Source organism: Diplotaxodon limnothrissa, linkage group LG20 (assembly GCF_057381915.1).
Source record: "Diplotaxodon limnothrissa isolate DT_005_m linkage group LG20, D_limnothrissa_male_GT1.1, whole genome shotgun sequence".
Taxonomy (NCBI): domain Eukaryota; kingdom Metazoa; phylum Chordata; class Actinopteri; order Cichliformes; family Cichlidae; genus Diplotaxodon; species Diplotaxodon limnothrissa.
The window spans coordinates 8,954,620-8,973,055 of record NC_140615.1 but is presented as its reverse complement, the minus strand read 5'-3'; the positions used below and the strand labels follow the sequence as shown (position 1 = coordinate 8,973,055).

At 39.4% G+C, this 18,436-nt stretch overlaps 6 protein-coding genes across 6 annotated transcripts; 3 read left to right on the top strand and 3 right to left on the bottom strand.

Annotated features, from left to right (window-relative positions):
- The first annotated feature begins 904 nt into the window (after nucleotides 1-904).
- On the top strand, nucleotides 905-2,479 carry LOC146610536 (uncharacterized). The gene has a single exon (XM_085345238.1). The coding sequence runs from the start codon at nucleotides 905-907 to the stop codon at nucleotides 2,477-2,479; it is 1,575 nt and encodes a 524-aa protein (XP_085201364.1).
- A 2,098-nt stretch (nucleotides 2,480-4,577) lies between these two features.
- Nucleotides 4,578-5,553, bottom strand: LOC146610535 (uncharacterized). Its single transcript, XM_085344996.1, has 3 exons — nucleotides 5,293-5,553; nucleotides 4,858-5,172; nucleotides 4,578-4,775 (listed from the first exon to the last, which is right to left on the bottom strand). Exons 1-3 carry the CDS (start codon nucleotides 5,467-5,469, stop codon nucleotides 4,578-4,580), a joined length of 690 nt encoding a protein of 229 aa, XP_085201122.1. The 5' UTR covers nucleotides 5,470-5,553.
- A 1,264-nt stretch (nucleotides 5,554-6,817) lies between these two features.
- LOC146610534 (uncharacterized) lies at nucleotides 6,818-8,392 on the top strand. The gene has a single exon (XM_085345237.1). It carries the CDS (start codon nucleotides 6,818-6,820, stop codon nucleotides 8,390-8,392), a length of 1,575 nt encoding a protein of 524 aa, XP_085201363.1.
- A 1,580-nt stretch (nucleotides 8,393-9,972) lies between these two features.
- On the bottom strand, nucleotides 9,973-11,465 carry LOC146610533 (uncharacterized). The gene is made up of 2 exons (XM_085344883.1): nucleotides 11,205-11,465; nucleotides 9,973-11,084 (listed from the first exon to the last, which is right to left on the bottom strand). Exons 1-2 carry the CDS (start codon nucleotides 11,379-11,381, stop codon nucleotides 10,491-10,493), a joined length of 771 nt encoding a protein of 256 aa, XP_085201009.1. The 5' UTR covers nucleotides 11,382-11,465; the 3' UTR covers nucleotides 9,973-10,490.
- Nucleotides 11,466-12,729: 1,264 nt separating this feature from the next.
- Nucleotides 12,730-14,304, top strand: LOC146610532 (uncharacterized). Its single transcript, XM_085345235.1, has one exon. It carries the CDS (start codon nucleotides 12,730-12,732, stop codon nucleotides 14,302-14,304), a length of 1,575 nt encoding a protein of 524 aa, XP_085201361.1.
- A 1,580-nt stretch (nucleotides 14,305-15,884) lies between these two features.
- Nucleotides 15,885-17,377, bottom strand: LOC146610531 (uncharacterized). Its single transcript, XM_085344886.1, has 2 exons — nucleotides 17,117-17,377; nucleotides 15,885-16,996 (listed from the first exon to the last, which is right to left on the bottom strand). The coding sequence occupies exons 1-2, from the start codon at nucleotides 17,291-17,293 to the stop codon at nucleotides 16,403-16,405; spliced, it is 771 nt and encodes a 256-aa protein (XP_085201012.1). The 5' UTR covers nucleotides 17,294-17,377; the 3' UTR covers nucleotides 15,885-16,402.
- Nucleotides 17,378-18,436: the final 1,059 nt, after the last annotated feature.

Here is an 18,436-nt window from a genome sequence, read left to right as displayed (position 1 = left end):
AAAATGGACAAATATGTGTCATCTCTGCATACGCTATGATCATTATAGAATGACATGAAATATTAAAACTGAGCTTAATCTTCAACATAAGCAGTAGTCATATAAATTCATATACTCTTAAGCACAAATGGTGAAAGTTTTTCTGCAGAATAAGTAGCCTATTAGTTGTATCTGTATTGCGGTGTTCTGATAGTATGGCTTCTTATACTGAAGAAATGGATCTAAATAAATAACTAAATAAATCCTCCAGCACTCGTTATTGTCACCTATTGCTAATGTTTTGACGCTGCCAACCTCTCATACGCTGTAAGAATTTAATTCAACTGTTTATCACAGAAAAAGTGTGACTTGTAGGACACGTAACACTAGCGGGCATAATGTTAGCTTAATAGTCAGCTCAACAGCTGTTGTTAGCTCCGGACAAGTGACTACAACAGTAGCGATGAGCCCCGATGAACGGATCCGGGGGCGGATGGGCTCGTACATAAATGGATCGATCGGGGCGGGATACGGTGGGAAACGACAGATACCTTAAACTTGAAGACAGCCCAAGTAGAAGGATCGCTAAAGTCTGCTAAAAAAAGAAATCGCAATGCAAGTTGAACAAACTTGCAAAGACACAATATCAAATTTAACCCATTCTAGTACAAAATGACATCATAATAGACTGTCCTTTGAATGTCACGACGTTCGGCGATAACGTCACTTGAACTCCTTTGAAGACAGTTCTGGGGGCGGAGTCAGATCCTATAAATATCCCTCGAGTACATACCTTGAACCCATAGATCGCTATAGTTCTGAACTAACAGTTTCCACTTGCGAACACTTTGTCTCATTGAGTAGATCATTTTTCAAACACAGAATAACACGTCGTATAAACTAAACTAAATACATTCATTTCAAAATGAGCTCCCTAAGCTACTTTGATATGCAGATGCTCAGAAATGAGATAGAAAATTACAAACAAGCTAAAAAACTTCAGCTTGAGGAAATCCAAGAAAATTACAAACAAGCTAAAAAACTTCAGCTTGAGGAAATCCAAGAAAAGAATTGTAGGATTTCAAGTCTTGAGGCATCTTTGAAAGAAGAGCAGGGACTGGTTGCAAAGATGAAAGAGGAGTCCAAAGAAATGCAGGTGCTCAGAAATGAGATAGAAAAGTACAAACAAGCTGAAAAGCTTCAGTTGGAGGAAATCGATGAAAAGAATTGTAAGATTTCAAGTCTTGAGGCATCTTTGAAAGAAGAGCAGGAACTGGTTGCGAAGATGACAGAGGAAACCAAATCCCAGCTAAGGTCCGCAGAGTCACAGAATGTAGATCTCACAAACAAATATGAGGCAAAAATTCGGGCTCTTCATAAGGCAATCAAACACCTTGAAAATAAGTGTGCCACTGAAAAAACGATGCGGGACAAGAAAGAAAAGGAGGTGGAATCTCTGGTTGTCCTTAAAATCAAACATGAGCAACTTAAAGAACTGCAGAAACAAAATGAGCAGCTTCAGACTGAGATTCAGAACAATGAGAAGTACATTCATCGTAATGACTTCCTTGAAAGAAGGATAGACGAGCTTCTTACACTACCTGGGGAGGTGTACTGCCGTCAACAGAAAGTTAAAAGTGTGGAAGAAGAAAAAGAGAAACTACAGGCTGAACTTAAAAAGTGTCAAAGACAAAATGAGGAGTATAAAGCGGGAAAGCGCTGGGCAATAGATGAGAAAAACCAACTGACAAAGAAAAATGATGAACTGAAAGTACGTCAAAGGGAGAAGGAATGTAACAACATAACGTTGAGGAAAGAGTTAAAAGCTAAAGTCCTGGAATCTGAAAGTCAGATAAAGGAGCTGGCAAGGCAACGTTTTACTATCGACCGTCTGGAAAACTGCCTTGAGGATAAAACTAAGCAAATAATTATATTTGAAAATGAGACGCAGGAACCTGGGAAGAAAATTTCATCCCAAAAAAATAACATAGCCCGTCTGAAAACTGCTCAACAGCTGAAGGGACTTTATGACACACTCGGCCACACTGTGCAAGTCGAGAAAAAAGCCTCCCCAGAGCAGCAAAGAAAGGATGGGGATGAACAAATAGCCCGGAAAAAGGTGAGATTTGACCTGAGTAATGTGGAATACTTTCCATCCAAAGGCGACAATGAGCTGAAAGAACAACAGAAAGAAATTAGAGACCTTAAGGGTAAAATGGGTAACAAGCTTACCACATATGACAGTAAGCTAAAAGCAGTGCATGGCCTGCTACCTCCTATTTCCACTAGGGCCCGGTCTAAAACTGTAGACAACTCAAAGAAGCAGTCTGAGTCTAGGAGCTCACTCAACCTCAAGTCCACTGTTACTCCCAAGGCAGAAGAAGAAATGTTTCATCCCCATTCACCTGAACTTACTTCCCAGTCAACTCTACGTAGAGTATACAATCCTGCTACAAAAATACTCAAGCGCCGGCTTTCAGCCAAACCCAACCACATCTAAAAAATCCTCCTACCAGTTCCCTACAATCTCTGCGTTATTGTAGGGATGTTACCTTGCAATATTATATTATATAATATAATAAAGGTTTAAAATTGGCACAAATAAAATTGATGTGAACTGAATTTTTCTTTTGATGTGTACAAGTGGTTGTATTTGAGTACTTTTGATCTGCTTTTATTCACTACTACGCACACACTGGCTTCAAAAATACAAAGTGATGGCAGTCCCCATGAAAAGGGAATTTTGGCTTCATTTTTGTACAGTGGCAGGAAGTGGAGTGAGGTTATTAAAATAGGCTGTTCTCAGCTATTTTTAAAGCTACATTTTAGTTAGTTTTTAGTTAGCGAACCTTTAGTTACTGTGGCCAAATACATATTTCATTTTTTAAAGTAAACACATTCTCAGTCACTTGCAGTCAGACATTGAGCAAAAGCACATGTTCGGTAGCTAATCCTTGTATTTACCCTGACTAACAAAATATCTCTGCTGAAGTCACTGAGATGGTTTATATGAGAAACAGAAATGTTACTGGCCTGATCAGTCACTAGGCAATGTTGCCGTTACTGTACCTTTAGGAGTTACACAGTCAGAGCAACATGCTGGACTCTTCTTTAGCTCCTCTGCAGAGCCCATTATTAAATATGTGCAAACAGCAGCATGTTTCTGGCTCCCTCCACACATGGTCAAGGTCAGGTTTATTGATCGAGCACATTTCCAACAGCCCATGCTGCACAACTTGCTTTACAAACTAGAATGCAACTAAAACAAGTAAAATGCACTACAATGACGCAATAAAATATAAATGAATAATAACACTAAAATAAAATAGAATGCATTTAAATTACTTATTGGCAGCTGATTTGACGCAGTTTCAAATGAAGATGAATCAATGAGAGGATTAAAAAAAATGTTCTCACAGTTTTCTTCAGTCGCAAACTGTCTTTAATATCAGACATATTCCAATATTCCAGTTTCTAGCAGATATCTCAGTTTCTTGATAACACAGCTGATACATACTCCAATGTTTAATGCAAGCAAAAACTTTTTGAATGCTTCTCAGAGGAGATCACAGCACTCATAACACTGGTTTTAATTTTCAACACATTATCGGTCTTTACCGCAGTAAAATCAGGTAGCTGTCATTCAATGCCAACATCAGCCTACCTGACAAAGCCAAACTAAATGAAGCTTTTCCATCAACTTCCATCAGACATTATAGTTTATCCAAGCAAAATGTTTTCTTTTTAAAAATCTATGGTTTTGAGGAAAACAACAGCATCTATGAAAGTACATGAATTATTGATTAGGCTATTTGAAAATGGTGAAAGACAAGTCTGATAAAAAGCTGAAAAGATGCTGACACTGTTGTATTTCACGTTAGAATGAATGAAACAAAACTGTAATGCCTGAAAGAAATGTACAGTGGATTTCTCATTTGACTATAAAATATAAATGACTTTTGGGGTGGAGGGACTGAATAGCCAAATTCAATATAAAGATCTACTGTTCCATCACGTTTGGCAGCAAATATCTCATTTATCAGTGCATAGTGGAAATAAATAAGCATTCAACCTCTGATTTGACATTTTATTACTGTCTTAACAAAAGTTGCAGTCAGAAAACATGAAATTCTGCAAAAGAACGATACAAGCTGAACTCATTTTGGTTTGAAGTGAATCAGATGCCATTCATTCACCGACTCCATTTCTAATTTGCCATTTCCCAATCCAGTAGAGAGCTCTGACTTGAATCATGTGTGGAAGGGACAAAGTACAACTCTGAGCAGCACCGTACAGCACGCAGAGACAGTGTGCATCTCTATCGCTGCTGCAGGTATGAAGCTGTGAGGATCATTGACCAGAATGCGTCCTTTTAACAAACTGATGAAACCAGCTGTAACACAGGACTTGTTGTTTTGTTTTTTTAATGCAGACCAGCAAATGCGTTCTAGGAAGAAAGAGTCAGCTGATTCATTTGCTACAATATAAGAGGTATTAGCAGTTCACCCTCCTTCTTAGCGTATGGCACAGTTTTTAAAAGTAGAGGCAGAGTTTCTGTTTAATGCTGTGAAACCTCTGCCACACTCAGCTGTTATCCATCAGTGTTTAGCAGCCCGACTGGGCTTTTTAACAGTCTTCACTTTTACAGAGTTTTTGTATAGTAGCAGTCTCTCTGTGGTGTGAGGTGGCAAGCGGTTCCTTTTTGCTTTCACAATGCACGCAGCCATCGGACTGAAACGGTCAAAACCTCCAGATGTGGCGGGCACCGCCAGCAGCTTCTTGGCGAGGCCTTGGAGCTTCGGGAATCGAGAAGCACATTTCCAGTACTGAAGAGTAGAGTTGCTTTCCCACAGCGGTTCAGACAGGTACACGTCGAACTCTTGACATCTTTAGAGTCTTTGCAGGCGGCTGAAGGAAGTTGAAGATGGACTTCCTCTTGAGGTCGTTTTCACTGATTTCAGGACAGTTGTTGTCTGAGCTGCCAGCACAAGTGTCCATCACGCCATCTGTCTGGCTTTCTTCTTTCACATCGTGCTCCAGCCCACTGCCTGTCTGATCTTTCTCTGCCTCAACAGTAGGAAATGTTGAGGCTTCCATGTTTTCTAATGTGGACTCAACAATGCTGCGAGCCTCAGATTTTGACGGAGGTGTTAGGAAATCATTCTGTTCATCCTGGTTGTCATCAGAAAACGGCTGCAAAAAAAATGGTTGTTTTAAATGTACACACATTTTTTTCCTATATCTACTCAACACGCATATTCAATTAAATATAAATCTACAGAAGTCCGCTATGCTTCTGGCCTAATTTGGTACCTGCAGTTTGATCCTAGGATCCAGCACAGCAGCTAGTATCATGTCCTTCTGGTGAATCACTGGCTGGAAGTGTGTGTAGAGGCCTGTGCGCAGGGCCTTGCAGAAGTGGGTGTAGTTGGTGACACAATTCTCCAAGGTTTTATCAAGTCCAATGAGGGACGGTATGATGAGAGACATAGTCACACCATTTCCCTGCAGGACCTACGATAGATAAGACACAAACATGGCATCCACAGTGAAGACATCGTGGACAGCGGAGAATCTCCCGGTGGTGGAGCAGACTGGGACAGAGTTCCACTGATGAAAAAGAGAGTCACGATGGATATTATAAAAATTAAATAAAAAAAGATTCAGACCAAAAGATTTGTGATCTACACAATCCAAGCTGATCAACGATAAGCTCAGTATTTTCATTTAATATATTTTTCATCTGCTTGAATGTTTCCTGCTTCACACAGTGCTCAACCTGCTAGATTTTTGTTTGTTATTCATTTATTTTAAATGTCTAATCTTATCTTTGAATCAAACATTCATACATATATACACTGTGTTCATTATAATAACATACATATATACTGTCAGACACCACTCTGACATTCCATTCATGCTCAGCTGAATATTAAAATGGACAAATATGTGTCATCTCTGCATACGCTATGATCATTATAGAATGACATGAAATATTAAAACTGAGCTTAATCTTCAACATAAGCAGTAGTCATATAAATTCATATACTCTTAAGCACAAATGGTGAAAGTTTTTCTGCAGAATAAGTAGCCTATTAGTTGTATCTGTATTGCGGTGTTCTGATAGTATGGCTTCTTATACTGAAGAAATGGATCTAAATAAATAACTAAATAAATCCTCCAGCACTCGTTATTGTCACCTATTGCTAATGTTTTGACGCTGCCAACCTCTCATACGCTGTAAGAATTTAATTCAACTGTTTATCACAGAAAAAGTGTGACTTGTAGGACACGTAACACTAGCGGGCATAATGTTAGCTTAATAGTCAGCTCAACAGCTGTTGTTAGCTCCGGACAAGTGACTACAACAGTAGCGATGAGCCCCGATGAACGGATCCGGGGGCGGATGGGCTCGTACATAAATGGATCGATCGGGGCGGGATACGGTGGGAAACGACAGATACCTTAAACTTGAAGACAGCCCAAGTAGAAGGATCGCTAAAGTCTGCTAAAAAAAGAAATCGCAATGCAAGTTGAACAAACTTGCAAAGACACAATATCAAATTTAACCCATTCTAGTACAAAATGACATCATAATAGACTGTCCTTTGAATGTCACGACGTTCGGCGATAACGTCACTTGAACTCCTTTGAAGACAGTTCTGGGGGCGGAGTCAGATCCTATAAATATCCCTCGAGTACATACCTTGAACCCATAGATCGCTATAGTTCTGAACTAACAGTTTCCACTTGCGAACACTTTGTCTCATTGAGTAGATCATTTTTCAAACACAGAATAACACGTCGTATAAACTAAACTAAATACATTCATTTCAAAATGAGCTCCCTAAGCTACTTTGATATGCAGATGCTCAGAAATGAGATAGAAAATTACAAACAAGCTAAAAAACTTCAGCTTGAGGAAATCCAAGAAAATTACAAACAAGCTAAAAAACTTCAGCTTGAGGAAATCCAAGAAAAGAATTGTAGGATTTCAAGTCTTGAGGCATCTTTGAAAGAAGAGCAGGGACTGGTTGCAAAGATGAAAGAGGAGTCCAAAGAAATGCAGGTGCTCAGAAATGAGATAGAAAAGTACAAACAAGCTGAAAAGCTTCAGTTGGAGGAAATCGATGAAAAGAATTGTAAGATTTCAAGTCTTGAGGCATCTTTGAAAGAAGAGCAGGAACTGGTTGCGAAGATGACAGAGGAAACCAAATCCCAGCTAAGGTCCGCAGAGTCACAGAATGTAGATCTCACAAACAAATATGAGGCAAAAATTCGGGCTCTTCATAAGGCAATCAAACACCTTGAAAATAAGTGTGCCACTGAAAAAACGATGCGGGACAAGAAAGAAAAGGAGGTGGAATCTCTGGTTGTCCTTAAAATCAAACATGAGCAACTTAAAGAACTGCAGAAACAAAATGAGCAGCTTCAGACTGAGATTCAGAACAATGAGAAGTACATTCATCGTAATGACTTCCTTGAAAGAAGGATAGACGAGCTTCTTACACTACCTGGGGAGGTGTACTGCCGTCAACAGAAAGTTAAAAGTGTGGAAGAAGAAAAAGAGAAACTACAGGCTGAACTTAAAAAGTGTCAAAGACAAAATGAGGAGTATAAAGCGGGAAAGCGCTGGGCAATAGATGAGAAAAACCAACTGACAAAGAAAAATGATGAACTGAAAGTACGTCAAAGGGAGAAGGAATGTAACAACATAACGTTGAGGAAAGAGTTAAAAGCTAAAGTCCTGGAATCTGAAAGTCAGATAAAGGAGCTGGCAAGGCAACGTTTTACTATCGACCGTCTGGAAAACTGCCTTGAGGATAAAACTAAGCAAATAATTATATTTGAAAATGAGACGCAGGAACCTGGGAAGAAAATTTCATCCCAAAAAAATAACATAGCCCGTCTGAAAACTGCTCAACAGCTGAAGGGACTTTATGACACACTCGGCCACACTGTGCAAGTCGAGAAAAAAGCCTCCCCAGAGCAGCAAAGAAAGGATGGGGATGAACAAATAGCCTGGAAAAAGGTGAGATTTGACCTGAGTAATGTGGAATACTTTCCATCCAAAGGCGACAATGAGCTGAAAGAACAACAGAAAGAAATTAGAGACCTTAAGGGTAAAATGGGTAACAAGCTTACCACATATGACAGTAAGCTAAAAGCAGTGCATGGCCTGCTACCTCCTATTTCCACTAGGGCCCGGTCTAAAACTGTAGACAACTCAAAGAAGCAGTCTGAGTCTAGGAGCTCACTCAACCTCAAGTCCACTGTTACTCCCAAGGCAGAAGAAGAAATGTTTCATCCCCATTCACCTGAACTTACTTCCCAGTCAACTCTACGTAGAGTATACAATCCTGCTACAAAAATACTCAAGCGCCGGCTTTCAGCCAAACCCAACCACATCTAAAAAATCCTCCTACCAGTTCCCTACAATCTCTGCGTTATTGTAGGGATGTTACCTTGCAATATTATATTATATAATATAATAAAGGTTTAAAATTGGCACAAATAAAATTGATGTGAACTGAATTTTTCTTTTGATGTGTACAAGTGGTTGTATTTGAGTACTTTTGATCTGCTTTTATTCACTACTACGCACACACTGGCTTCAAAAATACAAAGTGATGGCAGTCCCCATGAAAAGGGAATTTTGGCTTCATTTTTGTACAGTGGCAGGAAGTGGAGTGAGGTTATTAAAATAGGCTGTTCTCAGCTATTTTTAAAGCTACATTTTAGTTAGTTTTTAGTTAGCGAACCTTTAGTTACTGTGGCCAAATACATATTTCATTTTTTAAAGTAAACACATTCTCAGTCACTTGCAGTCAGACATTGAGCAAAAGCACATGTTCGGTAGCTAATCCTTGTATTTACCCTGACTAACAAAATATCTCTGCTGAAGTCACTGAGATGGTTTATATGAGAAACAGAAATGTTACTGGCCTGATCAGTCACTAGGCAATGTTGCCGTTACTGTACCTTTAGGAGTTACACAGTCAGAGCAACATGCTGGACTCTTCTTTAGCTCCTCTGCAGAGCCCATTATTAAATATGTGCAAACAGCAGCATGTTTCTGGCTCCCTCCACACATGGTCAAGGTCAGGTTTATTGATCGAGCACATTTCCAACAGCCCATGCTGCACAACTTGCTTTACAAACTAGAATGCAACTAAAACAAGTAAAATGCACTACAATGACGCAATAAAATATAAATGAATAATAACACTAAAATAAAATAGAATGCATTTAAATTACTTATTGGCAGCTGATTTGACGCAGTTTCAAATGAAGATGAATCAATGAGAGGATTAAAAAAAATGTTCTCACAGTTTTCTTCAGTCGCAAACTGTCTTTAATATCAGACATATTCCAATATTCCAGTTTCTAGCAGATATCTCAGTTTCTTGATAACACAGCTGATACATACTCCAATGTTTAATGCAAGCAAAAACTTTTTGAATGCTTCTCAGAGGAGATCACAGCACTCATAACACTGGTTTTAATTTTCAACACATTATCGGTCTTTACCGCAGTAAAATCAGGTAGCTGTCATTCAATGCCAACATCAGCCTACCTGACAAAGCCAAACTAAATGAAGCTTTTCCATCAACTTCCATCAGACATTATAGTTTATCCAAGCAAAATGTTTTCTTTTTAAAAATCTATGGTTTTGAGGAAAACAACAGCATCTATGAAAGTACATGAATTATTGATTAGGCTATTTGAAAATGGTGAAAGACAAGTCTGATAAAAAGCTGAAAAGATGCTGACACTGTTGTATTTCACGTTAGAATGAATGAAACAAAACTGTAATGCCTGAAAGAAATGTACAGTGGATTTCTCATTTGACTATAAAATATAAATGACTTTTGGGGTGGAGGGACTGAATAGCCAAATTCAATATAAAGATCTACTGTTCCATCACGTTTGGCAGCAAATATCTCATTTATCAGTGCATAGTGGAAATAAATAAGCATTCAACCTCTGATTTGACATTTTATTACTGTCTTAACAAAAGTTGCAGTCAGAAAACATGAAATTCTGCAAAAGAACGATACAAGCTGAACTCATTTTGGTTTGAAGTGAATCAGATGCCATTCATTCACCGACTCCATTTCTAATTTGCCATTTCCCAATCCAGTAGAGAGCTCTGACTTGAATCATGTGTGGAAGGGACAAAGTACAACTCTGAGCAGCACCGTACAGCACGCAGAGACAGTGTGCATCTCTATCGCTGCTGCAGGTATGAAGCTGTGAGGATCATTGACCAGAATGCGTCCTTTTAACAAACTGATGAAACCAGCTGTAACACAGGACTTGTTGTTTTGTTTTTTTAATGCAGACCAGCAAATGCGTTCTAGGAAGAAAGAGTCAGCTGATTCATTTGCTACAATATAAGAGGTATTAGCAGTTCACCCTCCTTCTTAGCGTATGGCACAGTTTTTAAAAGTAGAGGCAGAGTTTCTGTTTAATGCTGTGAAACCTCTGCCACACTCAGCTGTTATCCATCAGTGTTTAGCAGCCCGACTGGGCTTTTTAACAGTCTTCACTTTTACAGAGTTTTTGTATAGTAGCAGTCTCTCTGTGGTGTGAGGTGGCAAGCGGTTCCTTTTTGCTTTCACAATGCACGCAGCCATCGGACTGAAACGGTCAAAACCTCCAGATGTGGCGGGCACCGCCAGCAGCTTCTTGGCGAGGCCTTGGAGCTTCGGGAATCGAGAAGCACATTTCCAGTACTGAAGAGTAGAGTTGCTTTCCCACAGCGGTTCAGACAGGTACACGTCGAACTCTGACATCTTTAGAGTCTTTGCAGGCGGCTGAAGGAAGTTGAAGATGGACTTCCTCTTGAGGTCGTTTTCACTGATTTCAGGACAGTTGTTGTCTGAGCTGCCAGCACAAGTGTCCATCACGCCATCTGTCTGGCTTTCTTCTTTCACATCGTGCTCCAGCCCACTGCCTGTCTGATCTTTCTCTGCCTCAACAGTAGGAAATGTTGAGGCTTCCATGTTTTCTAATGTGGACTCAACAATGCTGCGAGCCTCAGATTTTGACGGAGGTGTTAGGAAATCATTCTGTTCATCCTGGTTGTCATCAGAAAACGGCTGCAAAAAAAATGGTTGTTTTAAATGTACACACATTTTTTTCCTATATCTACTCAACACGCATATTCAATTAAATATAAATCTACAGAAGTCCGCTATGCTTCTGGCCTAATTTGGTACCTGCAGTTTGATCCTAGGATCCAGCACAGCAGCTAGTATCATGTCCTTCTGGTGAATCACTGGCTGGAAGTGTGTGTAGAGGCCTGTGCGCAGGGCCTTGCAGAAGTGGGTGTAGTTGGTGACACAATTCTCCAAGGTTTTATCAAGTCCAATGAGGGACGGTATGATGAGAGACATAGTCACACCATTTCCCTGCAGGACCTACGATAGATAAGACACAAACATGGCATCCACAGTGAAGACATCGTGGACAGCGGAGAATCTCCCGGTGGTGGAGCAGACTGGGACAGAGTTCCACTGATGAAAAAGAGAGTCACGATGGATATTATAAAAATTAAATAAAAAAAGATTCAGACCAAAAGATTTGTGATCTACACAATCCAAGCTGATCAACGATAAGCTCAGTATTTTCATTTAATATATTTTTCATCTGCTTGAATGTTTCCTGCTTCACACAGTGCTCAACCTGCTAGATTTTTGTTTGTTATTCATTTATTTTAAATGTCTAATCTTATCTTTGAATCAAACATTCATACATATATACACTGTGTTCATTATAATAACATACATATATACTGTCAGACACCACTCTGACATTCCATTCATGCTCAGCTGAATATTAAAATGGACAAATATGTGTCATCTCTGCATACGCTATGATCATTATAGAATGACATGAAATATTAAAACTGAGCTTAATCTTCAACATAAGCAGTAGTCATATAAATTCATATACTCTTAAGCACAAATGGTGAAAGTTTTTCTGCAGAATAAGTAGCCTATTAGTTGTATCTGTATTGCGGTGTTCTGATAGTATGGCTTCTTATACTGAAGAAATGGATCTAAATAAATAACTAAATAAATCCTCCAGCACTCGTTATTGTCACCTATTGCTAATGTTTTGACGCTGCCAACCTCTCATACGCTGTAAGAATTTAATTCAACTGTTTATCACAGAAAAAGTGTGACTTGTAGGACACGTAACACTAGCGGGCATAATGTTAGCTTAATAGTCAGCTCAACAGCTGTTGTTAGCTCCGGACAAGTGACTACAACAGTAGCGATGAGCCCCGATGAACGGATCCGGGGGCGGATGGGCTCGTACATAAATGGATCGATCGGGGCGGGATACGGTGGGAAACGACAGATACCTTAAACTTGAAGACAGCCCAAGTAGAAGGATCGCTAAAGTCTGCTAAAAAAAGAAATCGCAATGCAAGTTGAACAAACTTGCAAAGACACAATATCAAATTTAACCCATTCTAGTACAAAATGACATCATAATAGACTGTCCTTTGAATGTCACGACGTTCGGCGATAACGTCACTTGAACTCCTTTGAAGACAGTTCTGGGGGCGGAGTCAGATCCTATAAATATCCCTCGAGTACATACCTTGAACCCATAGATCGCTATAGTTCTGAACTAACAGTTTCCACTTGCGAACACTTTGTCTCATTGAGTAGATCATTTTTCAAACACAGAATAACACGTCGTATAAACTAAACTAAATACATTCATTTCAAAATGAGCTCCCTAAGCTACTTTGATATGCAGATGCTCAGAAATGAGATAGAAAATTACAAACAAGCTAAAAAACTTCAGCTTGAGGAAATCCAAGAAAATTACAAACAAGCTAAAAAACTTCAGCTTGAGGAAATCCAAGAAAAGAATTGTAGGATTTCAAGTCTTGAGGCATCTTTGAAAGAAGAGCAGGGACTGGTTGCAAAGATGAAAGAGGAGTCCAAAGAAATGCAGGTGCTCAGAAATGAGATAGAAAAGTACAAACAAGCTGAAAAGCTTCAGTTGGAGGAAATCGATGAAAAGAATTGTAAGATTTCAAGTCTTGAGGCATCTTTGAAAGAAGAGCAGGAACTGGTTGCGAAGATGACAGAGGAAACCAAATCCCAGCTAAGGTCCGCAGAGTCACAGAATGTAGATCTCACAAACAAATATGAGGCAAAAATTCGGGCTCTTCATAAGGCAATCAAACACCTTGAAAATAAGTGTGCCACTGAAAAAACGATGCGGGACAAGAAAGAAAAGGAGGTGGAATCTCTGGTTGTCCTTAAAATCAAAAATGAGCAACTTAAAGAACTGCAGAAACAAAATGAGCAGCTTCAGACTGAGATTCAGAACAATGAGAAGTACATTCATCGTAATGACTTCCTTGAAAGAAGGATAGACGAGCTTCTTACACTACCTGGGGAGGTGTACTGCCGTCAACAGAAAGTTAAAAGTGTGGAAGAAGAGAAAGAGAAACTACAGGCTGAACTTAAAAAGTGTCAAAGACAAAATGAGGAGTATAAAGCGGGAAAGCGCTGGGCAATAGATGAGAAAAACCAACTGACAAAGAAAAATGATGAACTGAAAGTACGTCAAAGGGAGAAGGAATGTAACAACATAACGTTGAGGAAAGAGTTAAAAGCTAAAGTCCTGGAATCTGAAAGTCAGATAAAGGAGCTGGCAAGGCAACGTTTTACTATCGACCGTCTGGAAAACTGCCTTGAGGATAAAACTAAGCAAATAATTATATTTGAAAATGAGACGCAGGAACCTGGGAAGAAAATTTCATCCCAAAAAAATAACATAGCCCGTCTGAAAACTGCTCAACAGCTGAAGGGACTTTATGACACACTCGGCCACACTGTGCAAGTCGAGAAAAAAGCCTCCCCAGAGCAGCAAAGAAAGGATGGGGATGAACAAATAGCCCGGAAAAAGGTGAGATTTGACCTGAGTAATGTGGAATACTTTCCATCCAAAGGCGACAATGAGCTGAAAGAACAACAGAAAGAAATTAGAGACCTTAAGGGTAAAATGGGTAACAAGCTTACCACATATGACAGTAAGCTAAAAGCAGTGCATGGCCTGCTACCTCCTATTTCCACTAGGGCCCGGTCTAAAACTGTAGACAACTCAAAGAAGCAGTCTGAGTCTAGGAGCTCACTCAACCTCAAGTCCACTGTTACTCCCAAGGCAGAAGAAGAAATGTTTCATCCCCATTCACCTGAACTTACTTCCCAGTCAACTCTACGTAGAGTATACAATCCTGCTACAAAAATACTCAAGCGCCGGCTTTCAGCCAAACCCAACCACATCTAAAAAATCCTCCTACCAGTTCCCTACAATCTCTGCGTTATTGTAGGGATGTTACCTTGCAATATTATATTATATAATATAATAAAGGTTTAAAATTGGCACAAATAAAATTGATGTGAACTGAATTTTTCTTTTGATGTGTACAAGTGGTTGTATTTGAGTACTTTTGATCTGCTTTTATTCACTACTACGCACACACTGGCTTCAAAAATACAAAGTGATGGCAGTCCCCATGAAAAGGGAATTTTGGCTTCATTTTTGTACAGTGGCAGGAAGTGGAGTGAGGTTATTAAAATAGGCTGTTCTCAGCTATTTTTAAAGCTACATTTTAGTTAGTTTTTAGTTAGCGAACCTTTAGTTACTGTGGCCAAATACATATTTCATTTTTTAAAGTAAACACATTCTCAGTCACTTGCAGTCAGACATTGAGCAAAAGCACATGTTCGGTAGCTAATCCTTGTATTTACCCTGACTAACAAAATATCTCTGCTGAAGTCACTGAGATGGTTTATATGAGAAACAGAAATGTTACTGGCCTGATCAGTCACTAGGCAATGTTGCCGTTACTGTACCTTTAGGAGTTACACAGTCAGAGCAACATGCTGGACTCTTCTTTAGCTCCTCTGCAGAGCCCATTATTAAATATGTGCAAACAGCAGCATGTTTCTGGCTCCCTCCACACATGGTCAAGGTCAGGTTTATTGATCGAGCACATTTCCAACAGCCCATGCTGCACAACTTGCTTTACAAACTAGAATGCAACTAAAACAAGTAAAATGCACTACAATGACGCAATAAAATATAAATGAATAATAACACTAAAATAAAATAGAATGCATTTAAATTACTTATTGGCAGCTGATTTGACGCAGTTTCAAATGAAGATGAATCAATGAGAGGATTAAAAAAAATGTTCTCACAGTTTTCTTCAGTCGCAAACTGTCTTTAATATCAGACATATTCCAATATTCCAGTTTCTAGCAGATATCTCAGTTTCTTGATAACACAGCTGATACATACTCCAATGTTTAATGCAAGCAAAAACTTTTTGAATGCTTCTCAGAGGAGATCACAGCACTCATAACACTGGTTTTAATTTTCAACACATTATCGGTCTTTACCGCAGTAAAATCAGGTAGCTGTCATTCAATGCCAACATCAGCCTACCTGACAAAGCCAAACTAAATGAAGCTTTTCCATCAACTTCCATCAGACATTATAGTTTATCCAAGCAAAATGTTTTCTTTTTAAAAATCTATGGTTTTGAGGAAAACAACAGCATCTATGAAAGTACATGAATTATTGATTAGGCTATTTGAAAATGGTGAAAGACAAGTCTGATAAAAAGCTGAAAAGATGCTGACACTGTTGTATTTCACGTTAGAATGAATGAAACAAAACTGTAATGCCTGAAAGAAATGTACAGTGGATTTCTCATTTGACTATAAAATATAAATGACTTTTGGGGTGGAGGGACTGAATAGCCAAATTCAATATAAAGATCTACTGTTCCATCACGTTTGGCAGCAAATATCTCATTTATCAGTGCATAGTGGAAATAAATAAGCATTCAACCTCTGATTTGACATTTTATTACTGTCTTAACAAAAGTTGCAGTCAGAAAACATGAAATTCTGCAAAAGAACGATACAAGCTGAACTCATTTTGGTTTGAAGTGAATCAGATGCCATTCATTCACCGACTCCATTTCTAATTTGCCATTTCCCAATCCAGTAGAGAGCTCTGACTTGAATCATGTGTGGAAGGGACAAAGTACAACTCTGAGCAGCACCGTACAGCACGCAGAGACAGTGTGCATCTCTATCGCTGCTGCAGGTATGAAGCTGTGAGGATCATTGACCAGAATGCGTCCTTTTAACAAACTGATGAAACCAGCTGTAACACAGGACTTGTTGTTTTGTTTTTTTAATGCAGACCAGCAAATGCGTTCTAGGAAGAAAGAGTCAGCTGATTCATTTGCTACAATATAAGAGGTATTAGCAGTTCACCCTCCTTCTTAGCGTATGGCACAGTTTTTAAAAGTAGAGGCAGAGTTTCTGTTTAATGCTGTGAAACCTCTGCCACACTCAGCTGTTATCCATCAGTGTTTAGCAGCCCGACTGGGCTTTTTAACAGTCTTCACTTTTACAGAGTTTTTGTATAGTAGCAGTCTCTCTGTGGTGTGAGGTGGCAAGCGGTTCCTTTTTGCTTTCACAATGCACGCAGCCATCGGACTGAAACGGTCAAAACCTCCAGATGTGGCGGGCACCGCCAGCAGCTTCTTGGCGAGGCCTTGGAGCTTCGGGAATCGAGAAGCACATTTCCAGTACTGAAGAGTAGAGTTGCTTTCCCACAGCGGTTCAGACAGGTACACGTCGAACTCTGACATCTTTAGAGTCTTTGCAGGCGGCTGAAGGAAGTTGAAGATGGACTTCCTCTTGAGGTCGTTTTCACTGATTTCAGGACAGTTGTTGTCTGAGCTGCCAGCACAAGTGTCCATCACGCCATCTGTCTGGCTTTCTTCTTTCACATCGTGCTCCAGCCCACTGCCTGTCTGATCTTTCTCTGCCTCAACAGTAGGAAATGTTGAGGCTTCCATGTTTTCTAATGTGGACTCAACAATGCTGCGAGCCTCAGATTTTGACGGAGGTGTTAGGAAATCATTCTGTTCATCCTGGTTGTCATCAGAAAACGGCTGCAAAAAAAATGGTTGTTTTAAATGTACACACATTTTTTTCCTATATCTACTCAACACGCATATTCAATTAAATATAAATCTACAGAAGTCCGCTATGCTTCTGGCCTAATTTGGTACCTGCAGTTTGATCCTAGGATCCAGCACAGCAGCTAGTATCATGTCCTTCTGGTGAATCACTGGCTGGAAGTGTGTGTAGAGGCCTGTGCGCAGGGCCTTGCAGAAGTGGGTGTAGTTGGTGACACAATTCTCCAAGGTTTTATCAAGTCCAATGAGGGACGGTATGATGAGAGACATAGTCACACCATTTCCCTGCAGGACCTACGATAGATAAGACACAAACATGGCATCCACAGTGAAGACATCGTGGACAGCGGAGAATCTCCCGGTGGTGGAGCAGACTGGGACAGAGTTCCACTGATGAAAAAGAGAGTCACGATGGATATTATAAAAATTAAATAAAAAAAGATTCAGACCAAAAGATTTGTGATCTACACAATCCAAGCTGATCAACGATAAGCTCAGTATTTTCATTTAATATATTTTTCATCTGCTTGAATGTTTCCTGCTTCACACAGTGCTCAACCTGCTAGATTTTTGTTTGTTATTCATTTATTTTAAATGTCTAATCTTATCTTTGAATCAAACATTCATACATATATACACTGTGTTCATTATAATAACATACATATATACTGTCAGACACCACTCTGACATTCCATTCATGCTCAGCTGAATATTAAAATGGACAAATATGTGTCATCTCTGCATACGCTATGATCATTATAGAATGACATGAAATATTAAAACTGAGCTTAATCTTCAACATAAGCAGTAGTCATATAAATTCATATACTCTTAAGCACAAATGGTGAAAGTTTTTCTGCAGAATAAGTAGCCTATTAGTTGTATCTGTATTGCGGTGTTCTGATAGTATGGCTTCTTATACTGAAGAAATGGATCTAAATAAATAACTAAATAAATCCTCCAGCACTCGTTATTGTCACCTATTGCTAATGTTTTGACGCTGCCAACCTCTCATACGCTGTAAGAATTTAATTCAACTGTTTATCACAGAAAAAGTGTGACTTGTAGGACACGTAACACTAGCGGGCATAATGTTAGCTTAATAGTCAGCTCAACAGCTGTTGTTAGCTCCGGACAAGTGACTACAACAGTAGCGATGAGCCCCGATGAACGGATCCGGGGGCGGATGGGCTCGTACATAAATGGATCGATCGGGGCGGGATACGGTGGGAAACGACAGATACCTTAAACTTGAAGACAGCCCAAGTAGAAGGATCGCTAAAGTCTGCTAAAAAAAGAAATCGCAATGCAAGTTGAACAAACTTGCAAAGACACAATATCAAATTTAACCCATTCTAGTACAAAATGACATCATAATAGACTGTCCTTTGAATGTCACGACGTTCGGCGATA